Source organism: Prionailurus viverrinus, chromosome C1 (assembly GCF_022837055.1).
Source record: "Prionailurus viverrinus isolate Anna chromosome C1, UM_Priviv_1.0, whole genome shotgun sequence".
In the NCBI taxonomy this organism is placed as follows: domain Eukaryota; kingdom Metazoa; phylum Chordata; class Mammalia; order Carnivora; family Felidae; genus Prionailurus; species Prionailurus viverrinus.
The window spans coordinates 120,922,580-120,949,133 of NC_062568.1; the positions used below are offsets into that span (position 1 = coordinate 120,922,580).

At 40.9% G+C, this 26,554-nt stretch overlaps 1 protein-coding gene across 2 annotated transcripts in view; it reads left to right on the forward strand.

Moving 5' to 3' along the window:
• Nucleotides 1–26,554, forward strand: part of SORT1 (sortilin 1) — a 67,628-nt gene that overhangs the window by 14,249 nt on the left and 26,825 nt on the right. For both annotated transcript variants that reach the window (XM_047873673.1, XM_047873674.1), the window contains exons 2-6: nucleotides 8,681–8,740; nucleotides 10,179–10,252; nucleotides 19,427–19,529; nucleotides 20,062–20,226; nucleotides 23,911–23,984. In XM_047873673.1, the coding sequence (XP_047729629.1) occupies nucleotides 8,681–8,740; nucleotides 10,179–10,252; nucleotides 19,427–19,529; nucleotides 20,062–20,226; nucleotides 23,911–23,984 (476 nt within the window). The remainder of the gene's footprint in view (nucleotides 1–8,680; nucleotides 8,741–10,178; nucleotides 10,253–19,426; nucleotides 19,530–20,061; nucleotides 20,227–23,910; nucleotides 23,985–26,554) is intronic.

A 26,554-nucleotide genomic window follows, 5' to 3' on the forward strand; every position in this document is an offset into this window, starting at 1 on the left:
GCTTCCCTACTGGGGGCAGTAAACGGCTGTCAGTACCATCTGGGACACTAGAAATCACTGTTCAACAGGTGATGAACAGAAGACTGTGAGTATATCGGTGAATAATGATGTTAAGATGTGGTATTAGGGAGTCTACCTCAAATCAAGACCACCCATGTTAGTGTGACGGGGGGTCCGGGGTTCTCTGACCTGTCCTGTAACCTTCTGTTACACCCCGTTAGCCAGTATTAATAGAAGAATAAACTGATATGTTCTATGTGTACCTTTTATACCACCCTTTCATATGTTATTTCTTCAAAATAAAAATAACTTCTATAGTTTTATGTTTAAAAGTGATTCCTGATAGTTGGAGGTGGGGTGGGGAGTAATTCAGTCAATCCAGAAAAACTATAAAGAAGTATCACCATAAATTCTACCACTTAGAGACAGTTGCTGTTAAATTTTGAAGGACCTCCTTCCAGATGTCTGTTATCCATTAATACACACCCAGGATTTTATACACTATTCCATAACTTGCTTTGTACTCAACACGTTAGGAATATTGTACCTTGCAATGTCAGTGACTACCTGAAACATTTTCAGCAGCACCTGGTATGTTGTTTTATTGCACACCATAGCTTATTTAACAAAGCTTTAATCCCTCACCTAGAATATACAGATACAGTGATAGTTTATGGGATTGTTATATGGATTAAATGATAATGTGTGAAGATGCTTTGCAATGGAGATGGCCTGTAGGAAGTGCTCAGTAGTTGTTAGCTGTGGTAAACACCCAGGTACAAACACATCTTTTGTTAAGATGTGTAATTACCCCCTATGATAAATTCCTAAGATTGGGTTTGTTGGGTCACAGGGTATGGGCATGAGTTCTGATTCACATCACCAAGCATCTCTTCAGAAAAGTGGTAGCAGTTGATATGCTCCCATGGACAGTGCACACAGGTGCCTGGTCTCCGTGCCCTTACTGGATAAATTCTGTTGAGCTTTTCTGGAAGGTGGAAACGCCATCACATTATTCTTCTTTGATTTCCTTTGGATTACTCGTGAAATTGAATAGCTTTTCATATGTTATGAGCTGTTTCCTTGTCCTTTGTGAATTGCTTGTTTGTGTCTTTTCCCTATTTTCTTTTGAGGCCTTTGTCTTTTTCTTATTGACTTGACAGCTCTTTTCTATAGTAACCCTTTGTCATGTTGCAAATAATTTTGACATTTTTCAAACTTGCTATGTGGTATTTTTGCCATTAAAATTTTTATATAAAGTCAAAGTAATCCCTATATTATGTTACGGGTTCCATTTTTTGCATCATTTTTTGTAATGGTCTTCTCGTTCTGAGATTAAAAATAGTCACTCATCTTTCTAGGAGTTTGATTATTTGACTTTTTGTATTTAAATCTTGGCTGTATGTGGAATTTATTTGGGAGTGGGGTTAGAAGGGTTTTGAGGATCCAGCTTATTTTTTCCAAATAGCTAGTTTTTCCAGCACTTTACCACTAACTTGAAATGCTAGCTTCATCATACACTAAAAGAAACCTTGTCCAGTCTTGGACTTTGTTTTGTTCCATTGATCTGTCTTGTTCCTGTGCCAGTAACTGTGTTAGGAGATTAATAAGTCTGTCTCTAGAAGTAGCAAATTTCATGCTTACCTGCTCCTGATAGAATCAGACTGACATTTTACATAGCCAGTCTTAAACTGCTTCGTTTCTGAGCTTCCTTCTGTAGGGTATGATTAAGTAATCTGAATTACTGTATTTACTCTGTGGTCCCACTGGATACTGGTTTTTGGATTGCTCATCACATAGATAGCATTTTTACATGGTTTCCCTTAATTTTGACCTGCTTCTAGATTGTACACTTGGCTGAGTGCTTAGCAATATGAAGTGGCCAGATCATGTTCTCTTTGTGCTAAATAATCTACCTCCTAGGCATACTACTTTGGAGCAACACAGCTATTGTTTTCCAGAAATAAAACATGCTTCAATTCTCCCCACCTTCTCCGTTTCAATTGTCAGGCATACAGCTAACACGTAACATCGTTTTTGCAACAGTGCTTGAGGTAGACATTCCCTCTACCTTCTGTTGGCTGGACTTCTTGACTCCTACATGTTTTCATATGTTCAGTATTTTAATGTTGTGGGCTATTCATTGGTAATACTGTTCTGAAGGTTTGGGGTTTTCTCCTCTTAAAGGGATTATTCTGCCTTTCACTTCTTTATAGCCACAAAGCTTTGTCCTCGGCTCGTATTTCTTTTATTCATCTTAACTTTGCTTTGATTTGAACAATTGAGCCATAACTTATGGGTTGATTAAGTTCAGCTGTATATACCATTGGAAACCTTGCCTATTTGAGCACGTAATCTTGTGGCCTCGTCTCTGTTTTCTTTGGGTATTTCAAGCAGAAGTACTTTTCTTCTCACATTTCCTTTTCTGTATTTTTATTTTCCTTCTATCCTTACCATAACTTGTCTATCCTGATCTTAAAACTCTTATTTATTTTAACAAGCACTTACAGCATCTACTGCACACTCAGTACTTTACTATAGATGGTATTAATATGCTATTTGTGTTATCCTTTGAAATTTTTCAGAATGCTTACACGTATCTTTGTGTGTGTTCTACCGCACAACAACATTCCCGCGCCGTCTTGCTATTGCTTGTATCTGCTCCCACCTCTGTAAGCCCTGCTTAAATCTCAGTATGCAGACCATTGTTTCTTTGTACTCAAATGTTTCGATTTCTCTTCTGTGTAGTCTACCCCTGGCCAGTGTCTCCAAACACTTTGATGTGTTCAGGGCATCTTTACCAGTTTGGGCCATATGGAGTTGATGGTAACTACAAAGGGAAAGAGGAGTGAGGTCCCTATTGTAGGTGTGAGCACCCAGGAACATATCCTAGTGGCCACAGTGCTCTGGCTGGCAGAGGTGTAGGGAGAAACCCTGTTTAGCCATTGTTTACTGAAATGTTGGCAATCATGGTAGAAGGAAGATTACGCACAGGTCAATAATGTTGGTAGCAAGAGTTTGTGAATAGACTTATATGAAGTATTTGTGGAGCACTTAATACATATAAGACCTTGTGCTATACCTGATGGGTAATACCAGATCACAGTGCCTGCCATCTAAGAATTCCTAGCGTAATTTGAGAGGCAACCAGATACGTAAATAGTTATAGTACCAGCAACATCTAGAAGTGCTGTGAGAATAATATCTAGGAAGAGATCATGTAAACTGCGATAATTAGGAACCAGAATGGTTGGTTTTACATGGAAAAGTGGGATTTTGCACTGGCGTAGTCCTTCTCTTGTAGCTGTCAAGAAGGAACACCCACCATACAGTACTGAGGGGCAGTGAACAATTTCAGAAGAGAAGAACCTTCCTTTTCTAAAACCTGCATTTAAAAAATATTTTCAGTGGGTATAGAATTCCATCTTTACAGTTTTCCCCTAGTTCTTTAAAGATGCTGATCCACTGGCTTGCATTGTGTCTAAGGGGAAGCCTACTGATTCTTTGTTCTTCTGTATGTAATGTCATTTCTTCTTCTGAGTGCTTTTAAAATTCTTATCACTGGTTTTAAACATTCTGAATGGGATGTGCTTTGGTGTAGTTTTCATTGTGCTCCTTCAGCTTGGGATTTGTGAGCTTCTTAGCTCTCTGGGTTGATACTTTTCATTAAATCTGGGAAATTCGGGGCTCTTTATTTCTTCAGGGTTTTTTTCTATTCCCACCCCCCACATCTTCCAGACACTCCTATTACATATATATTAGGTTACTTGAAGTTCTATAGCTCAGTGGTGCTCTGTTCATTTTTCCGGTCATTTTGGCTGTGTCTCACTTGGATGGTTTCCATGGGTAGGGCTTCGAGTCTGTTCGTGTCCTCTTCTGCAGCGCCTCCTCTCCTGGAGATGCCATCCAGTGTAATTTTCATCCCAGACGCTGTAGTTCCCATCTCTACAAGTCCAATATCAGTCTGTTTTGTATCTTCTGTGCCTTTATTTAGCATGCTCAATCTACTCTCTCACTTCTTGAACCTGCGGAGTATAATTACAGCTCTTTTAATGTCCTTGTCTATTCTATTATCTGTGTGATTTCTGGGTCAGCTTGATTGATTTTTCTCATTATGGGTCCTGTTTTCTTGCTCCTTTGCACACCTGGTTTTTTTGATTGAATGTTGGATATTGTGAATTTTATTTTCTTCAGTGCTAGATATTTTTATATTCCTATAAATATCTTGAACTTTGGTCTGGCACATAGTTAGGTTCCTTGGAAACGGATTGGTCCTTTTTGTTCTTTTTTTTTTTGTTTTGTTTTGTTTTGGTAAGCTTTTAAGGCAAGACCAGAACAGCATTTAGACAAGGGTTAATTTTTCTTCATTGGTAAAGTAGAGTTTTTCCAAGTATTCTCTCTAATTCCTTGTGAAATATGAGGTTTTCTCCTTTGGTTGTTGGGAGCAGGTATTATTTCTGCTCCTGGGTGAGGGCCACATATGGTCTCCTTCAGTCCTTTCAGGTGGATCTTTCCCTGGTCTCAGGTAGCTTCCTCACACGCATGCACTGATGAGGACTCAGCTGAAGGCTTGGCAGGGTGGTTGGGAAGCCTCCATCTGTAGATCTCCAGAGTTTTCTTTCTGTCCAGCTCTTGCCTCTCTAGCACTCTACTACTGAACTCCAGCCTCTGTGGCCTCCCCAGACTATCAGCTCATCCCTTCAGACCTCTGGGCTCTGCCTGAGTTTCCCTCCCCTGCACTATGGTCTGGAAATTCTTTCCATACAGTAAGCCAGGGAGGCCTTTATTTGTTTCCCATCTCTCTGGGATCATTGCCTTGAGATCCAGTGTCTTGAAAACTATTGTTTTACATATTCTGTGGGGTTTTTTTTTTTGGCGGGGTCGGGGGGGGTTGTTTCAGGTGGGAAGGCAAATCTGGACCTTGTGACTTCACCTTGGCCAGAGGCAGAAATCCTCTCAGAACATAACTTTACATTTCATACTCCTTCCCATCATGGAGAAATTAAGTGGGTCTGGCCTTTTCACTTCATCATCTGCCTTTTCAGAGCTTTACAAGTAGTTCTTTTTTTTTTTTTTTTTAATGTTTTTTATTTATTTTTGTGTGTGAGAGAGAGCGCGCCAGCAGGGGAGGGGCCAAGAGAGAGGGAGACACAGAATCTGAAGACAGGCTCCAGGCTCTGAGCTGTCAGCACAGAGCCCGATGCGGGACTTGAACTCACAAACTGTGAGATCATGACCTGAACTGAAGTCAGACGCTTAACTGACTGAGCCACCCAGACGTCCCCACAAATAGTTCTTAAAGAAAATGAATTGGGGGCGCCTGGGTGGCGCAGTCGGTTAAGCGTCCGACTTCAGCCAGGTCACGATCTCGCGGTCCGTGAGTTCGAGCCCCGCGTCGGGCTCTGGGCTGATGGCTCGGAGCCTGGAGCCTGTTTCCGATTCTGTGTCTCCCTCTCTCTCTGCCCCTCCCCCGTTCATGCTCTGTCTCTCTCTGTCCCAAAAATAAAATAAAACGTTGAAAAAAAAATTAAAAAAAAAAAAAAGAAAATGAACTGGATGTTTTGAGTGCCGTCCATATGCTATGCAGTATATTAGTTCCTAAAATGAAGGTTTTGTCCCTGCACGACATGGGCTTCAGGTCTAGTGAGGAAGGCAGACAAGGTTCTTGTTGCTGTAATTAAAAGTAACGCATATTTTGAAACATTTTAAGATGCCACTGCAACATAGGGTGACATATACATTGTACCAAGTGTGATAAATGATTAACCATATGAACTGATGGCCTTTTGCCAACACTTGTGAATTCTGTCTCCTAACCATGACCAGGTTGCCCACCCTTTCCTGGCCATCCATAATTCTTCTCTCTTTGCAGGAGTAGGATTGTATCTGTGCTCTTGGTCCCCCAACGCTCCTGGATCTGTCTTCTTTCCATATGACCTTTTCTTTCCACCTGAGGTTTGATCTGTTGTTAGATCTGATTTCATTTTTGTCTTTGACTTTCACTAGAATGAGAATGTTAAAGACTGGAACCTGGTCCTCATACAGGATGAGAAATAATTCCTGTTCCCCCCAAAAAAGTTAGTTGCTTCTGCCATGGATGGATGGGTGTTTTTCAATGAGTGTATGTGTTTTCAAAAGTAAAATGTAATTGGTTATTGGGAAGGGAAGAGAGGGAAGGTTAAGGGTAGCAGAAGACCACAATTATAGTTAATAAACCTGGCCTGTATTTCCAGAGGAACTCTTTGGATGATAAATGAGGTCAGCCATCCTTTGAGTTGTTCAGGTGAAGCTGGGAGTTGCTAGTGATAGCTAATAATCCTCCTTCTTCTGTGACTGGGCAACAGGAACATGTGAGTAATGCATTGACTAGGTCAGGTGTGTAGAGCTTTGTCTGAAAAGTGAGAGTTGTAGATCATGATTGGCTCAAGACTAACTATACTGTGGTCTGATCAAGATAGCCAGGACTCCGGTGGTGGAATTTTTCTTGTATCCTAGTCAGTTGTGGGGCCCAGAGCCTTCCTTGGAAAGATAGCCTATGTTTAGATGACTGTGAGGCCATGTGGTCTTTCTGGTGCCTGTGGTAGCTCTGGATATTCCTGTTCCTCAAGGAGCTCATTGATGTAATTTCAGACACTATATTCTCACTCAAGAGAACATGCTGTCTTGCTCTGTGTGCAGTATCTTACAAGACACATTGCTGTGTCAGTTTTTAAGCTTCTGGTTCCAGATGTCTCTAGCAGCCCTACGTTTTCTCAGATGCTTGGCCAGCTTACATGTATGAATGGCCTTTCTGTTCTGCAGAGGCTGTGAGAAGCTCTGCCCGAGCATTTGAGAGTTAACCAGCATTTAGTCAGGCCCTCTGTGAGGCACTGATTGTACAAGAAATTGTACAAGAGCTTCTGCTGACTTCAAAGATACTTACAGTCCAGAGGGGAAATAGCATAGGTGAATTCAGAAGCCCTTTCAGGAGAACCACGAAAGAAAATTAGAAGATAAGCAAAACAGTTAGTGTTTTGAGTCCTGTCTCTTCAGACCTCTGTGTTGGGGTAGCAGCTTGAGTGACCAAGCGGCTGGCTTCCCACCATTTATAGACATGTTCTATTTTGAGACTGAGTTGGTGGTTTGGGAAGGACGTATAATCATTTTCAACAAATGCTTATTGAGTGTGTAAAGTATCGTGGTAGGCATAAGGAATACCAACAAGTATAAAGTTATTGCCTCTGCTTCTAAGGAACTGCTCATACTCAGAAAGGCAGGGCATGCTTAAGATGAAAAAACTTAATAAGATATATGTCTTTGTAAGAGAAAAGCACGTAATTGTCACCATTTAGTAGAACTAAATACTAGACTAATTAACTGCTCGGAGAGTAGGGCTTGAGGTGGTGGGGCATGTGGCAGAGGGAGAAGAAGTATCTTTACTTTTTACTATACATCTGCCCTGTGAACAACATGGGTTTGAACTGCATGGGTCCACTTACACGTGATTTTTTCTGATGAGTACAGTACTGTATATGTATTTTTCTCTTCCTTATGATTGCCTTTATAGTGTTTTATTTTCTCTAGCTTATTTTATTATAAGAATATAGCATATAATACATATACAAAATATGTGTGCATCTACTGTTTATGATATTGGTGAGGCTTCCAGTCAACAGTAGCCTATTAGTAGTTATGTTTTGGGGGAGTTAAAAGTAATATGCGGATTTTCGACTGTACCAGGGGGTCAGCACCCCTGACCATCCCCCACCCCCCCGCATTGTTCAAAGATTAACTGTATATATTTGTGTATGGTTGGAAATTTTTACCAAGTGCCATTGTTGCCTTTTTGGAATTCTTTCTTTATCAGTTAAAAAATGATAGAAACTAGTAGATTATACAAATAATGTTAGCCTTGAATATCTCTGCACGATAGGGTTACAAATGGTTTATATTTTCCTTATCATACCTCCCTACTATTGCCTACATTTTCTATAACGGATATGTATTATTTTATAAATAAAGTATTTGAAAACCAAAACCCTAAAGCATCTATGATGATGATTATAACTATAGTCCAACATGCTTACCATATCTTGGAATTAACACACCAGCTTTCCCTTTTCTTTCTCCTCACTCTTACCACGACAGTTAAGATTGTTCTTCTGTCATAATCATCATCACTAAATAAAGGTGAAGTAGGGCATTGGCTCTTTGATTCTGTCCCTTGTCATTTTGGGTCAGTGAGTTAACGTAGGAGCCAAAGGAATCCAGCTCTTAACTGCTCAGCTGTACTGTGAAGGCTGCCTTGAAAAATGTAAATTATGCTGATTGGGTTACAATTATATCTGTCAATGTGGGCTGTGATCTCTTGTTTTAAAGCATCCTAAGAATACTTTCTGTATCTTTATATTTAGTCCTGTTGGAGAAAGCAATTAGATTATTCCATCTCCCCATCTGGTGCAGTAAGAAAACTCATCTGCTTGGCTTACTTTGTATGAGAGAGAATTAAAATGTCCAAGTTGTTTGTAATTTGGGTTAAGTAGTTCAGTCCTATCTCTCCCAAATTTTGTTCTGGGAATCCGTATCCCCTTATAATTATGAACTGAATTACTTTGAAAGTAATAGTGTTCTGAATTATTTAAGGAAGTCAAAGATCAAAAGACAGATGTCATTTCTAAATGAATTTTCTTTTTCCTTGTAGCATGTGTTTGATGATCTCAGTGTCTCAGTATCCTTGTCCTGGGTTGGAGATGGCACTGGGGTAAGTAGTATTTTGAGTCTGTTAATTCAGCGTAGCAAGAAGATGTCGATTTTAGGAGTTTAAGCAATGAATGTTGTTACTTCCTGAAATAGTCTCCAACTTCAGTTGCAGAAAATGCATGTTTGCGGTACCGACTTTCAGGACGATGATTGGTTTGGTTTTGCTTTAGAACTGGAAGCATCTTGTGACCGCCTTCTTCCATAATAGGAAGATAGACACCATTTTAGTCTCTGGTGGCTGCTTGGCATCAAGATGAGCAAGAAGAAGAAAGAGAAAGGAGAGTGCCATGTGCTGAGACGGGAGCCTCACAATACTTGGGAAAACCCCTGTGTAGAAGCGGAAAACTGCACATTGCACATCTTGGCATTTTTCCTCCAAACTGTATTGTTCCTGTGTCCTTTCCCACAGTTAGTGTTGAAGGACTGTGGCGCCCATGGGCTCATGGTTGCTCAGCTCCCTCTGTTGTCCCTTCCCCACCACAGAGAAGCCGCTGCCAGGATCAGGGGCGTGAAAGGAGAGTTCTTTAGCCCCTTATCCCTGCTAGTATAGACAGTCTCCCAGTAGGAGGGTGTGCTGAGGGTGGCCTCAGGTCTTGAATCTAGGCTTGACGTTACCTGGCTCTGTGCCCTGCTGTCTGAACAAGGTCAGGGACCACAGCTCATACCCTCTGGGATTCTGGTAATGTATGTATCGTAGCATTTAGGCATGTGATGGCTATATCAGGAACCAAAAGAAATAATTTTGATGTTGAAAAGCAAGCTACAAATTACTTACTTTAATTAATTTTAAAACTTCTGGTAGACTGTATCTTTAATCATGTCTTAGTTTCTTCTAAAATTTGGGTTGTATGCCAATTTCCATGATTTATCCATTTATCTAAGAGAGTTGGCATCTCCAGGATTTCTTGTTACATGGCTACCTGAGACTCCTTAGCCTGTTGTGCTAATCTGTCAGAATCTTTTCTCCATGCATATTTTTGTCTAGGAAAATAATTATTTAAAAAATTAACTTCATGGAGAAATAACAGCAAGGAGAAGAAGGAAAGGACAGATGTATATGACACCGTGACTTCTATTAGAGCGCCCGTACTATTCTAGGCTCTGTAAGCAGGAAGAGAGATGATCTTTACCTGAGAATATCTTACAATAATAGAGATACAAAGTGGTTAAACCCTTCCTTTATTATAATGTGTAGTTGATTACTTTTGCCTCACTGTTACAAGTGTATGTGATGGGACCATTTCAACAAAATGAGTCGAGATCTTGAATCATTGTGAGCCCTAGTAACTTGGTATGTCTTGGTTTTCTGATATTAACAGTATAGGCTACTACAGACCAGGGCTGTTGGCAGCCTCTTAGATGTTGATTTAATCCCATCACATGCAGACATGTAATTAGACTATCTTTCTTATTGACTGCATGCTTTTGTCTCTTCCCAGATCATTCTAGTCTTGACTACCTTCCATGTACCACTGGTAATTATGACTTTTGGACAGTCCAAGCTATATCGAAGGTGAGATGTATAACATGTGGCTGGGGCATTGGCTGAATAGCATATCTACTTTTATAGACTTGATGGAGTCTCAAAGCTGATTTAAAGGATCTTCTAGGCATCTTAAATTTTCACCAGACTGTCACACTCAGCACACTGAGTGCCTACTTAACAACCTGAAGAAATATGAAAAGGGATCTAGTTCCAAGGAGATTAGGCTGACATAATTGAGTGGCAAAACAATAAAGGAAGATGAAGGAAGAGTCCATAGGGATGTGTCTGTTAATTTAAATGGGTATTTATCTGTGGGAAAGTAGCATAGACTTTAACCACCTTTCTTTTTATTATGATTTTTTATATCCCTGCAGTAGCACAAAATGGTTTTTATGTCCCTGAAATGGTTTTTACAGTCCTCACTATACCTCCTAAGTGAATGTGATTTATCTTATAATAAAATGGATACTGGGGCACCTGGGTGGCTCAGTTGGTTAAGTATCCAACTCTTGATTTCGGCTCGGGTCATGATCTCACAATTCATGGGATCGAGCCCTGCATCGGGTACTGCACTCAATAGCACGGAGCCTGCTTGGGATTCTTCCTCTCTCTTTCTCTCAAAGTAAATAACCAAGCATTTAGAAAAATGGGTACCTATTTTAAGCCCTAAACAGATTGTTTCCAGATCAGGAGGAGGTCCTCAGGTCAGACCTAACCCAAGTGCCTAATAGTGTTCACATTGGTAATGATGGTGGCTGGCAGTGTGTGTTCAGGAGTCATAACCTATACTGTGACATTCACAAGGTTTTAGAGTTGTCTTTTCAAAGATACAGGTTGGTTAAATAGTAGGTTCTTTCCCTTAATTATAAGATTCAAGACCAACCAACTCTCAGAAATTGCTGATTGTCTTCTCAGTCATTTGTGCCTATCCCATTTTTCCCCAAGGGACCTAAAGAATATGACATCCCAGCAGATGACATAGAAACTACCTGTAGGGCTCCCGGGAGCATTGTACTCTCTCAGTGTTCTTTATTTGACTGTTGGCATTCACTTCAACATGGAGTGAACCCATGTTGAAGCTCTGAGATGGATCAACCTACCCTCCCCTCCCTAGTAGGCATGATCACTGACTGCTGCTACTAAGCCTGGAGCCAGTGCTCTCTGCCCTTCCACACAGTGATGTTGGCTTAAAAATTTGCTAAGAAGGAATTGCCGTCTGGAATTGTTGTAAGCTCCATAAAGGCAAGGTTCTTGACTAACTCCCGGTTCTCCAACAACCAGCCAAACAGCTGACTCATAGCAGGCAAGCAGTACATACTAATTGAATGAATGCATGTCTTGGCTTCTCTATAATTTTTAGGCTGATATTATTTTTTATTTGATAAATATTGACAACACATTGTAGAACCCCAGTGCTAGAAAGAGCTATAATTTATAGGTGATTTTGTTTATTCATTTAGAACAGCGGTTGAGACATTTCAGACAGATGAAAAGTATCCTGTTTGGGAAAGGAAAAACTACATTTAAAAAATTTGTAACTCTTTCTAGTGTTTAAAAAAACTTGCTGTCATAAAATCTTTCCATATTATACAGTTTTTCTTACCAATTTACATTTCATTATAAAAGGAATACAACCATATTATAAGACATTTGGAAATTTTAAAAGAAAAAAGTTCACCGTAAGGTATAATCTTAACTTATTTGCAGTTTATTATCTTGATTTTCCCCTTTAATATTATTCGTATGGCCACGTAGTCTTGGGAAGCAGCATGGTGCAGGGTAAAGTTGCCAGATTCTGGTGGCAAATAGGCCTGGGATTGAATCTCAGCACTATCATTTATTTGCAAGCAGAATGAACAAGTCATTTAGTCTCCCTAAATGTTTTGTCATCTGTAAAAGAAAGATGATAACAATGGTCATCATAGACCATTACCATTACTAATGGTAACTGTTGCAAGTTATGCTTTGCAGTGGCTGGCGTGGAGTAAGAACTTGGTGGGGTCAGCTGCTGCCGTGCCAACAGCCAGGGATGGCTCGTAGCCAGCCTGTTCTGGCACTGCTGTACCAGTTGTTAAAATGAATTTGAAAGCCTCCTGTGCCAGTTGGTAAAAAGTGATTGCCTGCCCCCAGATGCTTCCATGGCTTCTACAAATGCACACATCCCCTTGCCGCTGCCAATATGCAAGTCTTACTAACACCTCGTGTCACAGCCTGTACCCATTCTGATTGGTGAATGTTCATACCACGATACTTTTCATATCCCCTCTGCTGGTAACTCATCATTTTTGTTAGATTGACAGAATTTACTTAATCACTATCCTCTTGGAAACTCAGGTTGTAGCTAATTTTTTCAGGATTACTAATGCTGCTGTGATACATATCACACATGTATGTGTCATAGAAGGTGCTGATTTCCAGTTCATTTTTTGGTAGCAAATCCTCTCCTATTGATTCCAAAGAGCCATGTTGTGAAGGCTGTTTACTAAACTCTTCCTCCTCCAGGTTGAACTACCTTCTATCCCTATTGTCTGCATCACTTATTTGCTTGCCTTCTGAATTCACTTTTTATTCTCTATGTTGCTCTTTAATCGTGTGGCTAGAACTGTTCCTGACAGGTTCATGAGTCATACCCAGGGGGAGTAAAATGTATTTTCATGACTCTTTTTTCCCATCCTTTTGCTTTTCAATTTTGTGTTTACTTTAAGGCAGCCAAAACCAAAACAGAAACAGTATCGCTAAATGTCACTGTTAAAATACCTACTACCATCTGACTCAGCCCTTTTCATCCTATACTTGTCTAGTCTTGTGAGAAACCCCTAACATACATTTTACCAGAGGGCAGTGCTATTTGTTTCTGATAGTCTCATGTTACTAAGGTTCTTTTGCTTCATGTTGCACAGCAGCGTTTTTGTTTGGTTGTTTCTTGTTTTTGCCAAGGTCATTTTGAATATTAATTATTTCCTCCCTGCTGTGAAGTGAGACCTTTTCCAGAGTTTAGGTGGAAACTTTAAATATGCCTCGTTGCTTCTCCCCCTGGGCTGGCCTGGCTGCTGTGAAGTGACTCATGTTGTTGAACGTGCCAGCCAAGAGGCACGTGTTGCTTTGGAGGGGAGGGGGTAGTTCGATTAAGATGAGTCCTGAATAGGGGGAGGTTGCCCAACTGAAAAATAAAATAAAAGCCTTTTCAATGCACTCTGAGACTCTTCTGTTTTTAACAGCTCCCATGATTATATTACTTACTGGATTATCTTTCCGTACCAAATCTTATGTGGTCAAAGGTTCATTTGGGGTTCAAAGAAAAGGCACTTTCCTCACATGCCAGCTGCTCTGAGTAGTAGGGCCCAGAGGCTCACAGGATTAGAAAGAAGCTTTGTTACCTACGCTGAGTTAGAGGGAAGTATACGTTGGTCTTTAGGTTATAAAAAAGAATTGTGGGTGGGGCACCTGGGTGGCTCAGTCAGTTAAGCTTCCAACCTGGGCTCAGGCCACAATCTCACGGTTTATGAGTTTGAGCCCCGCATCGGGCTCCATGCTGACAGCTCAGAGCCTGGAGCCTGCTTCAGATTCTGTCTCCCTCTCTCTCTGCCCTTCCCCCTCTGGTGCTTGTGCGCGTGCTTGCTTTCTCTCTGTCTCTCTCTCTCTCAAAAATAAATGAACGTTTAAAAAAAATAAAAAAGAATTATGGGAAGATTTGGGAAATAAATAAAAGCCCTAGGCATTAATGATTAGGTAAAATTGAATAATAGTATCTTCAATTAAAAGAGTTATATTTGAGGGGCGCCTGGGTGGCGCAGTCGGTTGAGCGTCCGACTTCAGCCAGGTCACGATCTCGCGGTCCATGGGTTCAAGCCCCGCGTCGGGCTCTGGGCTGATGGCTCAGAGCCTGGAGCCTGCTTCCGATTCTGTGTCTCCCTCTCTCTCTGCCCCTCCCCCGTTCATGTTCTGTCTCTCTCTCTGTCCCAAAAATAAATAAAAAACGTTGAAAAAAAAATTTAAAAAAAAAAAGAGTTATATTTGAATAGTTTAAATTTTGATTCTCTGTTAAGGAATAATTTATATAATAGGTTGTAAAGTTCATTTGCCTTTTTCAAATGTGAAGTTAAAAAGGAAATAAACTAGATCTGTGGTAAACATAATTTGGTTTTTGGCAACTGAAAGATATTTTGCACCCTTTTGTTTTATGGCCTCTTGAGGCTAACTTTTCGTTGTAAGATCAACTTAGTGAGACACATGTAAGCATTATTGTGCATCAAAATTCTGTACCTAATTACCACAAAACTGCTGCTATTTTATTTCCTATTGAGAGTTGTTCAACTTTTGGAAATTAGTAAGGGCATCTTAAGAAATTTCAAATTAAAATTTATTCCATAGTCAGTATAAATTTTTGAGGATGTTACTTGAAAGGTAAACTTAAAGGTATACAACAGATATTAAAGTATAGTAAGCTGGCTTCTCTAAGACATCTTGTATGACATTCTTTTAAATGATATGCTTGGTTCAGTTTTCACTGTAGTAGATTATTAACAATGACTGCATATGCTACAAGGGTAGCATAAAGTCCATTATAAAACATATTTTACTGTTCTTTTTCCTTAAATAAAAAGTTTATTAAAATGTATGATGATGGCATTTTTACTAAAACTTCACTTTTACAAACTTAAGGCATATAAAAATCATGAAACTAGGTGGTTTTCATCACGTAGGAAATATTCCCATGAAAATACCTATTGCATTGCCTTGTCAACCAAAGCAAAATAAGGACACTGGATACATTCTCATGTTCCTTGTGATGAAAAGTTCTGGGACTTGGGGCACCTCGGTGGCTCAGTTGGTTAAGCATCTGATTCTTAAACTCGGCTTGGGTCATGATCTCACCATTGGTGGGATTGAGCCCCATGTCCGGCTCTGCTCTGACAGCATGGAGCCTGCTTGGGATTCTCTCTCTCCATCTCTATCTGCCCCTCTCCTGCTCGTGCTCTCTGTCAAAGTAAATAAATGAACATTAAAAAAAAAAAGTTCTAGGATCTTATCCACAATATCTTACCCTTTTTATTTTCCCACTTATATTTTCAAAATTTCTACAGAAAACCTGTATCCTTTTTTGCATAAGGATTAAAAAAAGATTAGAATTAAAAGACATTAGACAATTAGCATTAGACAATCGGGGTTAAATAAAAAGTCTTTTTTTCAGCCTAATGTAAATTCACATTCTGCCCATTTTACTGGCTGGTCTATGATTTGAGGTCTGTAATTATGTAGCCACATTTTAATATGCTACATTCTCCCTATTGGCCTTTTAACTGGAAATCTCAGTACAGCTGATTGTCATTTTTCTACAAAGTCTCCTTGAACGCTGAATTAGTGAATACTGAACCATTTGCTCCTAGGGGAAAGAAAGAAAGGCTTAGGCTCCTGCAAACCTCTGGTCACAACATTCATTTTTGTCAATTGGTCAGTACATAACCTTGTTTTGTGTGTGCTTCTGTTGAAAGATACATTATTTAATATATCTTGATTCATTAATGTTGAACTCACAACCAGATCCTGCTCAAAAGACGCTTATCTAACTCCTTTATTTTCTCCATGAGGCACATCAAAGCCTTCTTGTGTGCAGGAACACTAGGTAGCCCTTCAACACTGTGCTAAGGGGCTATTTTAAACAGAATAACCAACAAAAAATGCAAAAATGCAGAAGGCGTGGTGCTAAATAAATAGACTGTGAAGAAGACCCTTATTTGCAGTATTAGAGCTGGAACAAGAAGGCAGAGCAGCTCCCCGTTGGACCTCAGCTGGGAATGGGCACGCTGGGTTACTCAGATGTTCATCACTCTGTGCATGCCTGCAAATGATTGCCAGAGTGCCATGAGTATTGATTTTAGGGTTACAAATACATTTGAGTGAGTAGTCACATTTGCACCTATGGAGTCCCTGAACAATCAGGATCTAGTGTGTAAGCTTTCCTGATTAGTGAAAACGACAAAAGTGTAGTTATTTTTTTTTAAGTTTATTGTCATCTTTGTTGCTTTTATGTTGCAATTTATAGCAACTTAATCATGGCAGAAATGAACTAAAGAAACAGAAAAATGGTTAGGCCTGAAAGCCAAGCAGACAAGTATATCTATGCTTGTTTGATTGTTGAGAAAATTAAAATGTAAGATTATCTGAGATATTGTAGAACTCTTATACTGTTCCATTTCATTAAATGTCTGCAGTTCAAATGCCTGGTATTACAAGTTCCAATGTGTTGTAAATGAAAAGTGTTCAAAAACAAGGATGTAATTTTTGGCTGTTGACATTGGTGTTGAGTGTCAATATATGAGTCTTCTGGAAAAACCCTCTTTTGAGTCCTTCATCTTGCTAGGAATTTGCATGCTTTTACTAGAAGTTCCATGTGAGGATTACTTTTTTTTTTTTTTCCATTTATTTTAATGTCTAGAGTTTTCTTGTTCTTTGGGGTTATTAGGTTATATTCCAATAATATTTTTATTTTAACAGTTTCTCGAGCTGTAAACACGTGCATATTGTTATGCATATGTTTACAGCACAGATACATGCATAAGTGATCATTTCTTTTTGGCAACAAGAAATTGGTTAGTTTTTGTTCAAAAGACTTGTTCCTAAAGCAGGTGGTTTCACAGGGTTTTGTTAACTTATCATTTGACTGCTGTTTATAATGCTATTCATTATCCTGTGGAATTTGAAAATGGATTTATTTTTCAAAATGTTTCGTTGTTTTCCTTTTCATGATACATGTTGTGTGTGGATAAATGTGCTGATAGAAAATAAAATTACTTTAAAATAAAGTTTTGGGGCACCTGGGTGGCTCAGTTGGTTAAAGCGTCCAACTCTTGATTTTGGCTCAGGCCGTGATCTCATGGTCCATTGTGAAATCGAGCTCCGCCTCTGGATCCACGCTGGGCATGGAGCCTGCTTGGGATTCTCCCTCTCCCTCTCTCTCTGCCCCTCCCTGCTTACATGCACACTGTCTCTCAAGAAAAAAAATAAAATAATAAAATAAAGTGTTATATTAAAATGTATTCCTTGGCCTTATGTGGTCTTAGCAGAACCCTACCTAAATCCTAGCAGGTTGATACTAGTCCATTGTACTCCAGTTGTTTTTTAAGTGGCTAAGGTCGTGTCACAGATGATTTTTTGTTTTGTGCATTGTTGCTTTCTCTTTCTGAAGGGGAGGGATATGTTTTGTTGTGCCAAGTTCTTAAAAAGCAAGCAGGCTTGCCAACAGGTTTGTGGAGGTTCCCTGGGGATGTCATGAAGGAGGGGAGATTTGTAAGCTGGTGATAAGCAAGCAACTACAAACTCCTTTAGATGGTTGTCTGAGCGATTGATGATATGTACCTTGTAGAGCTATGAATTGTTCGTGCATATCCCTTGACCTGCTGTCTGGAAGATAAGAACACTTTCTGTACTCCAAAGCTAAGGAAAGGGTAATAAAGGGATTGGTTGGGCACTGCCTAACCCCCAGTTTGTTTAGGAATCTTCTGTGTGTGTGTGTGTTAAGAAATGGGAAGAGTTATTCAGACAACCTAAAGTCACATGTAATTTCCTTTGCATACCTATGCAAACACTCACAAATACTGCCTTCCTGTCTGCTCTCAACTTCCTCTGAGCCCATCTTTACTGCCAGGCCACAAGCCCTGGCAAGGTAGCGGAAGACTGCAGGTTGTAAGAGAAAAACTCACAAGTAATTAAAAGTTGGTCTAGTATGGGGCTGAGAGTTAAGAGAATTGCTTGTAGTTTTACAAGAATTGTAAAGAATTCTCAGTTAACTAGAATTGCCCCTAGTTAACTCATAGACTTTTGACAGTTGCCTCCCGTTGAACCTCCTTATCTGTGAGGGTAGTCGGACAAAATGTCCCCAGTCCCTTGTATCTCTCATGTTCTGTGGTTCTGTGATTATTTGTTGAGGCTGCTACCAAAATTGTGCCATCTGTTAAGTCGTCTATTCTGTTGGTGAAGACCACTGCACGTTGCACTTATCACCGGGCAGTTGACTTGCAAAACATGGTGGTCTTCACTGATGAACATTTAGATTCAGTGAATGTGCAGATTTCACATTCTATGTCATGTTTTATCAGAACTGCACACAGTATTAAACCCGTCAGAGGTAGAGAGCTACTGATTTTTTTGCTTTTAATTTTCAAAATCGAAACACGAAATTGAATACCTCTCAAAACATTGTTGGAATGAACCTTGGGGGAAAGCTTTGACAACCCAAGAGATGACATTAAGTGCGTTTGTTTTCCCTAGCTGTGTTTTGTGTGCTGCGTGCACTAGAGGCCGGTACCTGGGACGGCAGCCTCTGGAAGTGGAGGACTTTAAGACTCCTGCTGCTGAGTTTACAGCTTTATCATGTGTACTGTGCATTAACAGATTAGTTAGGAGGCCTTTGGCTACATTTAGCAGACATCTCAACCCAAACTAACTTAAATAATAAGGGAATTAATGGCGCATAACTAATACAGAAGTTATTCAGTCCAATGTCACAGACTCTGGAATTCCAGAATCGCCTTAGCAGTTCTCTCCATGTATGTTGGCTTATTTTTCAAGCTACACTCTCGTTGTGTCAGAATGCCTGTAGCAATTTTTTGCTTTGTGTTCACATATTACAGTGTTGGGTTTCTCAAATTTTTGCATTACTGACATTTGGGACCAGATAATTTTTTCTCATTGTGAAGCTGTCCTGTGCATTGTAGGATGTTCAGCAGAATCCTTGGCCTCTACCTACTAGATGCCAGTAGCATCTCACCCCTGAGTTGTTGATAATCATAAATGTCTCAAGATGTTACCAAACGTTTGCAGCTAGGGATGGGGGTGGGGGGCAAAAATACACTGATTGAGAACCACTGATCTAAAAGGAGACATCGTTTTGTCAGGAGGCTATCTTAAGTGTAAAGAGATGTGTTTCCTAAAAGACTCCAAATTCCCCTCTTTGGTCTTATTGGCTCATCCTGGGTCACTCCCCATTTCTGATCCCATCACTGGTAAGGGAATGCGATTTCCTTCAGACTAATCAGGCCCACCACCAGAGCTAGAGATGGAATCAGCCCCCCTGAGGCTGTTCAGGGGAGGATGAGCGCCTCAGCCAAGCCAGTGGGAAGGGGGAAAGGAAGGCAGGCAGGAGCCCAGCAGTGTCCTCATTGACCATCGCATTCTAATGTGTCTTGTTTTTCTTCCTCTCAGTGAGGACTATGGAAAGAACTTTAAGGATATTACAAATCTCATCAATAACACCTTCATTCGGACTGAGTTTGGCATGGCTATTGGTCCTGAGAATTCTGGAAAGGTGAGACTCATTCAGATACATACGAAGTTGTGCTTGGTACCACACGCAGGCTGTCAGATAATCGTGGAATGATCCGGTTGTACACAGCAGTATATTTAGTTTGCTGTTAGTGTATTTTTAAAATTAAACATAATTTAGTGCTGTTCATAAAAGAACGGAATTCAGCACACAGGATTTTTATTTATTTATTTTTTTTGGTCCCTATTCCAAGATCCAGCCAAACTCTTTATAATTATGTAGTGGTTGTTGGCATCACAACGTATAATCCATGAGACAACATTTAGTCTTTGGGCAACTAGCTAATCCCAAACTGAGCAGGCTACGTTCATAGTTATGACACGCTAGCTCAGTGTAGGATAACATTTGTTACAAGACTAATAGTTGAAGAGTGCAGTGCACAAACTAATATTACTGTTTTTATGACTCTTCTTACTTTTGAAAATTTTCTTAACACCTGGTGGAAATGGTGTAAGAACTTCCTGTGCTTTCATACTATTATATTCTGTATCTGAACTTTTTTCTTCCTGATCAGGTGATTTTAACAGCAGAGGTGTCTGGAGGAAGTCATGGAGGAAGAATCTTTCGATCATCAGATTTTGCAAAGAACTTTGTTCAGACCAATCTCCCTTTTCACCCTCTGACTCAGATGATGTATAGCCCTCAGAATTCTGATTACCTGTTAGCCCTCAGCACTGAAGTAAGTATAATTGAGGAACTTGTCTTGCTTTTTTGCATTTTTATAGGCTCAAAATATACTGTTTTAAAAGGGTGCTCTAGGATATGCTCTTTATTTTTTTTATTTTTATTTTTTCCAATTATGTCCTTTTGAAATTTTTTTTCCTTTTTCTCAATATATGAAATTTATTGTCAAATTGGTTTCCATACAACACCCAGTGCTCATCCCAAAAGGTGCCCTCCTTAATACTCATCACCCACCCTCCCCTCCCTCTTTCCCCCCATCAACCCTCAGTTTGTTCTCAGTTTTTTGTTGTTTTTTTTAATATATGAAATTTATTGTCAAATTGGTTTCCATACAACACCCAGTGCTCATCCCAAAAGATGCCCTCTTCAATGCCCATCACCTACCGTCCCCTCCCTCCCACCCCCTATCAACCCTCAGTTTGTTCTGTTTTTAAGAGTCTCTTATGCTTTGGCTCTCTCCCACTCTAACCTCTTTTTTGTTTTGTTTTTTTTCCCCTTCCCCTCCGCCATGGGTTTCTGTTAAGTTTCTCAGGATCCACATAAGAGTGAAAACGTATGGTATCTGTCTTTCTCTGTATGGCTTATTTCACTTAGCATCACACTCTCCAGTTCCATCCACGTTGCTACAAAGGGCCATATTTCATTCTTTCTCATTGCCACGTAATACTCCATTGTGTATATAAACCACAATTTCTTTATCCATTCATCAGTTGATGGACATTTAGGCTCTTTCCATAATTTGGCTATTGTTGAGAGTGCTGCTATAAACATTGGGGTACAAGTGCCCCTATGCATCAGTACCCCTGTATCCCTTGGGTAAATTCCTAGCAGTGCTACTGCTGGGTCATAGGGTAGGTCTATTTTTAATTTTTTGAGGAACCTCCACACTGTTTTCCAGAGTGGCTGCACCAGTTTGCATTCCCACCAACAGTGCAAGAGGGTAGGATATGCTCTTTATATTGGACTGCTTTCTAGTGACTTCTTAAGACATTAATTATGTATTTTTTGCATCTTTTTCCTATTTGGTAAAGGGCATGATTTTCATGTGCTATCTAGTCCAGATAAGTATGCTATCTAGCTGTCATTCCAGTTTTTTTTAAGTGAATAAATGTGTACTATCAGAGTAACAAACTAGAAAACAGTTTAATGTATTCATTCTTACGCTGCAAGGGACATGCATAAATTGTCAAATTTCTGATGGTCTTATTCCTTTGCTATGGCCAAACCACATTTTTATGATTTTTTTTGTTAGTTCCCAGTATATAAAGCATATTGATTTCTGTCTTTGATACTCATGTATTAACTATCCAGAGTCTTAAATCTCTGCATCCCCTAGCACATTCCTCTACCGTTCCCAGAAACCTGTGTCCCTCCCTGACCCTCCCACCTCTCTTTTGAAAGATCCCTGGGGAACATGTGTCACTTTTCCTTTCCTAGAGGACCAGTCTTCTGTAGCATGGATTTTTAGGGCCCAAAGTGTGAGTTGCTAGACTATGATAATCATAATTATACTTTACATTTACATGGCTCTCTCTCATCTTATTTCTGATTTCTTCTGTCCAGCAACATCAGATAGAAACCCCTGGGAGACTGGTTTAATATGCAGTTCCTAGGCCCCAATCCAGATAGAGTCCATCAGTGACTTTTGGTTGTGAGGTGGCTAGTATTTTTAACAACCTTCGTGGCTGAGCCTGCACACTAAAATTTGAGAGCCATTGCTGTGGTGACTATTCTGGGACAGAAACTGGACCGTCAATGTGGACAAGCTGGGCTGGCACAGGGAGGGTGAAGGGCACTGGAAGAGCAGTCTGGGTTCTGGGCCTTCGGTGAGCAGGGGGAAGGCTGGAAGATTCAAGGAAGGTCAAAGTTAGGTTTAGCCAAAGGAGGCCAGAGGAAGGAAACTGCCCTGCTGGGTAGGCTTCAGATCTTAATGCAACAATTCCAGGAAGTTGGCCTCCAGCAGCTTGAGCTATAGGCCCTTCAAGGGAGCAGAGAGACCCCCAGAGGGATGGACAGAATCACCAGCCCCCCCCTTTGACCACCTCATCACCATTACCAAGTGTCTTGAGATGATTGAAACATGCTATCCTCAGGAAGAGGTAGCCACGGTCTGCTTTTATACCTCAAATTTCTTCCAGTTAAGGATAAGTAGGAAGTAAAAATAATCAGTGTGGATAAGATGGACCAATATCTACTAAAGTGAAAACAGGTGATATCAGACCCTTACCTATTTCTAAGTAGAATTAGGTACCTTAGAAATGCTGGGAGGTAAAAATTACCAGAGGAGGAAAAGTTACAGAAGGAAGAATGGTGGATGAGAGTGGGAGAACACTGGGGGTAAATTCTGCCCAGACCATCCTCATTTAATCTCAGCTGCACCAGGACATCTCTGTCCCGCCTCCTTTGGGTCTGGGCCCAGTAGGCTTGTGTTGTCGATAGAGCTGACATTGTCCATCTTAATCTTACTAAGTCTCTGCTACATTTGAAAATACTGGCCAGTCTCGCCTTCTGGGAACTCAGTTGGCTTGGCTTTTAAGACTTCATTCCTTTGGTTCTTTCCTACCTTCTAACCATTCCTTCCTGGTCTCTTTCGTAAACTCCTGTCAACCTACCCTTGATTCGCTACCGCTCATTTCACTGTGAGCAATGTCTTCCACGCTGACCATTTTAACTGCCACTGTAATTAATGTATAAGGCTCTCAAATCCATAGTTCTGGCTTCCTCCTAAGGCTCAGATTCCTATCTTGCTGCCCCTCTATACTGCTAAATATCTCTCTCTCTCTCTCTCTCTCTCTCTCTCTCTCTCTCTCTCTGCCTTACAGGAAAAATCACCCAGTTCTACTGAATCTAGTTTCTAGATTCTGGAGCCTATTCCTCATAGCTGTGGTGTAGGGCCTCAGTAACTCTTCATGAACTAGTGTGGCACTACTTTTTCATTACTTTTCCTGCTTCTGAACAGAAATCCACCCCTTTCCGATTGCCATCCAAGTACTCCACCTTTAAAAAAGTAAAACTGAGGGCCCTCTGTGAGCTGACCCACACCTTTCTTCCAAGCATTAGTCCCTTCTTTCCTCACCTTGGAATTTGTGCTCCATCCGTGTCTGAAGGCTTTTAGCTCCCTGCCCACCCTGCAATGTTGACTCGCCTTGACTAGTACTGGGATATATTTGTGCAATAACATCCCATCTTCCCATTTTCCTTCTTTTGGTTACACTGTTCATTATTTAATATTAGTTCAGCTGTCTTCACAAACCATCTCTCATTCATTGCCCCTCCCCTCCCTACTTTCACCCCAGAGACCGTGTTTCTGTAACTTACCACATTGTATCAGACTTCGTATCTGCGCCCCCACGTTGTGTCAAACTTCATATCTGCACCCCTTGTTAAACTGTGAACTCCTTGAGAGCAGGGAGCGATTCTTATTTGTCTTTGTGTCTCCTGTGCACATCTGGTACAGTGCCTGGCATGTACTAGGCACTCCACAAGCACTTGTCATTCTGAACTTCCCAAACCCTGACACGGCCACCATAAACCATGTGTATAGCGCAGACAGCTTATGGATGGAGCTTCAGTGTGTGTTTTTACTGTCCTGAATGATTGGATATAAATTATTAAGGGTCATATAAGCAGCTGCACAAGACAAAGCTGGAATTCTGATAAGTCATTTATAATCTTTCAGAATGGCCTGTGGGTGTCCAAGGATTTTGGGGGAAAATGGGAAGAAATCCACAAAGCAGTGTGTTTGGCCAAATGGTGAGTAACAGAAGACTCCATCTGTGCAGAGCCCTAAACCTTTCCTGACAGGGCTGCCAAAAGTCACATGAGTAAATATTGAGCACTTACCATGTGCCAAGTACTCTTCAGGGTGCCCTAAGGGATACAAGAGAAGGGGTATGACCCAGATCTTGACCTGGAGGAGCCTCTAATTCTGCTGGGGAAGAATACTTAGTCTCACTAAATGTTAGAATATAAAGTGTAAAACAAGGCACGTGACTGAGTTGCTGCTGCCTGCAAAGGTTTAGTCTCCATTAATGGTGACATCAGTTGGAAAGTATAAAATACAGCTTTGAGTTGAGGACTTACGTACTTCCCTGTGCCCAGATTTATATTCCCTCATCTAGAGCTCCATTTCAGTCGTGTGGAATGTAGCACGGACTCAGGAAGAAAGCCCAGAGAGCTTCCAGGCCATCAGAGTCACACTGTCCGTGCACCAGAAATCCTTCACTTCTCTTGCTGGGCCCCCACCCCCACCCAGTGCCTGCTTAAGATGATGCAGTGGAGGAGGAGCCCCTGGGTGGCTCAGCTGAGCATCTGACATGAGTTCAAGCCCTGTGTCAGGCTCGCTGCTGCCGGCACACAAGAGCCAGCTTCAGATTCTCTGTCCCTCTCTCTCTCTGCCCCTCCCCCACTCATATTCATTCATTCTCTCTCTCTCTCTCAAAAAAAAAAAAAAAAAAAAGTGCCTGGGTGGCTCAGTTGCTTAAGCATCTGACTTCTGCTCAGGTCATGATCTCTGTGCTGACAGCTCAGAGCCTGGAGCTGCTTCGGATTATGTGTCTCCCTCCCTCTCTCTCTGCCCCTCCCCTGCTTGCACTCTGTCTCTCTGCCTCCAAAATAAACAAACATTTAAAAAAAAAAAAAAAAAAAGCCAGATGATGCAGTGGAGGAGTTCTTACTCAGGAGCAGATCACCTTTGTCCTAACTGGCTGGTCAGGGGCTTAACCTCTGGCTTTTGTGAAAGGAGATTTACTGGGGGAGTTTGGGAGATAGTTGAGCAAGAATTGTGTTAAAAACCTTCATACCTCCCAAATTCTGATTAGGCTCACTCCCCTGTTTAGAACCTCTTTCTTCCTTCTCTTTGACTAATTTCAACAAACTTGTTAATGTAGCTTCCCTGTGGATAGCAGATTGGTGCCAGAGGTGGGGTGTGTGAATACCAAGAGCAAGCACACCCAGCCTGAGAATCCCCTGCCTGAGAGCTGCATGGAGGTGGGGGGACTATCAAAGCAAGAGAAACAGAAGCTGTAACAGGATGTGATTATTTGGTGCCAGGTCAAGAGAGCACACGTACCTCAGTGACTTCTAATGGGAACACTGTGTTACAGTTTCCTGCGGTTGATGTTCGTGAAGATGACCCATAGTCCAAGGAAGACTTTCATATTTAATGTCCTCGACTTAGGGAGTCAGGGAAATGTATAATAGAGACATTGCTAAATATGTCTACTGAAATTAAAGTATTAAAAAATATCGCTTGAATAAAATGGCCTTTTCCCAGGAAACACTGGTTACATGAGGTTTTTACAGCACCACCAAGGGACACATGCCACATCTACATTTGTTCTGTTTTTTTTTTTTTAATATTTATTCATTTATTTTTGAGAGAGAGCACGCGTGTGCAGGTGAGGGAGAGAGAGAATCCCAAGCCAGCTCTACACTGTCAGCACAAAGCCCAATGCAAGGCTCGATCTCACGAACTGTGAGATTATGACCCGAACAGAAATCAATAGACGCTGAACTGACAGAGCCCCCCGGGCACCCCATTCACTGTGTGTGTTTCAGTGAACTGTGTTTGTGCCTTATGTGGTCTTATCATGAAAGAACTAACTTTTATTTATCTATCTATCTATTTATTTATTTATTAAAGTTTATTTATTTTGAGAGAGACAGAGTGAGTAGGGGAGGGGCAGAGACAGAGGGAGAGAGAGAAAACCCCAAGCAGGCTCTCTGCTGAGTCACCTCAACCGACTGAGCCACCCAGGTACCCCTGGAAGGAAGTAACTTTTAAAGTAACTAAGTTAACAGATTGCTTCACTCTTGATGGACCTAAAGTACATAGGGTGTTACTATAGTAAGACTCTAGTAATTTTGGTCATTAACACTCACTTTTATGGGAGCTCCGAGGTGGCTCAGTCAGTTGAGCATCCAACTACTGATTGAGGCTCAGGTCATGATCTCACACTCCAGCTCCCACATTGGCCTCCAGGCTGAGCGTGGAACCTGCTTGGGATTCTCTCTCTCGCTCTCGCTCTCGCTCTCTTGCTCTCCCTCCTGCCTCCCTCCCTCTCTCCCTCTCAAAAGAAATAAGCATTAAAAAAAAAAAAGAAAGAAACCATAAACTCACCTTTACATATGTATATCAAATCACCACAGTGTGCACTTTAAGTGTTGTCAGTTATACCTCCAGAGTTCAAAGAAACAAACAGAAAACTCATCTTTAAAAGTGAAAGTTAAGGGGTGCCTGGCTGGCTCTATTGGTCCAGCATGTGACTCTTGATCTCCATGTTATGGGTTTGAGCCCCACATGGGGTGGAGAGATTACTTAA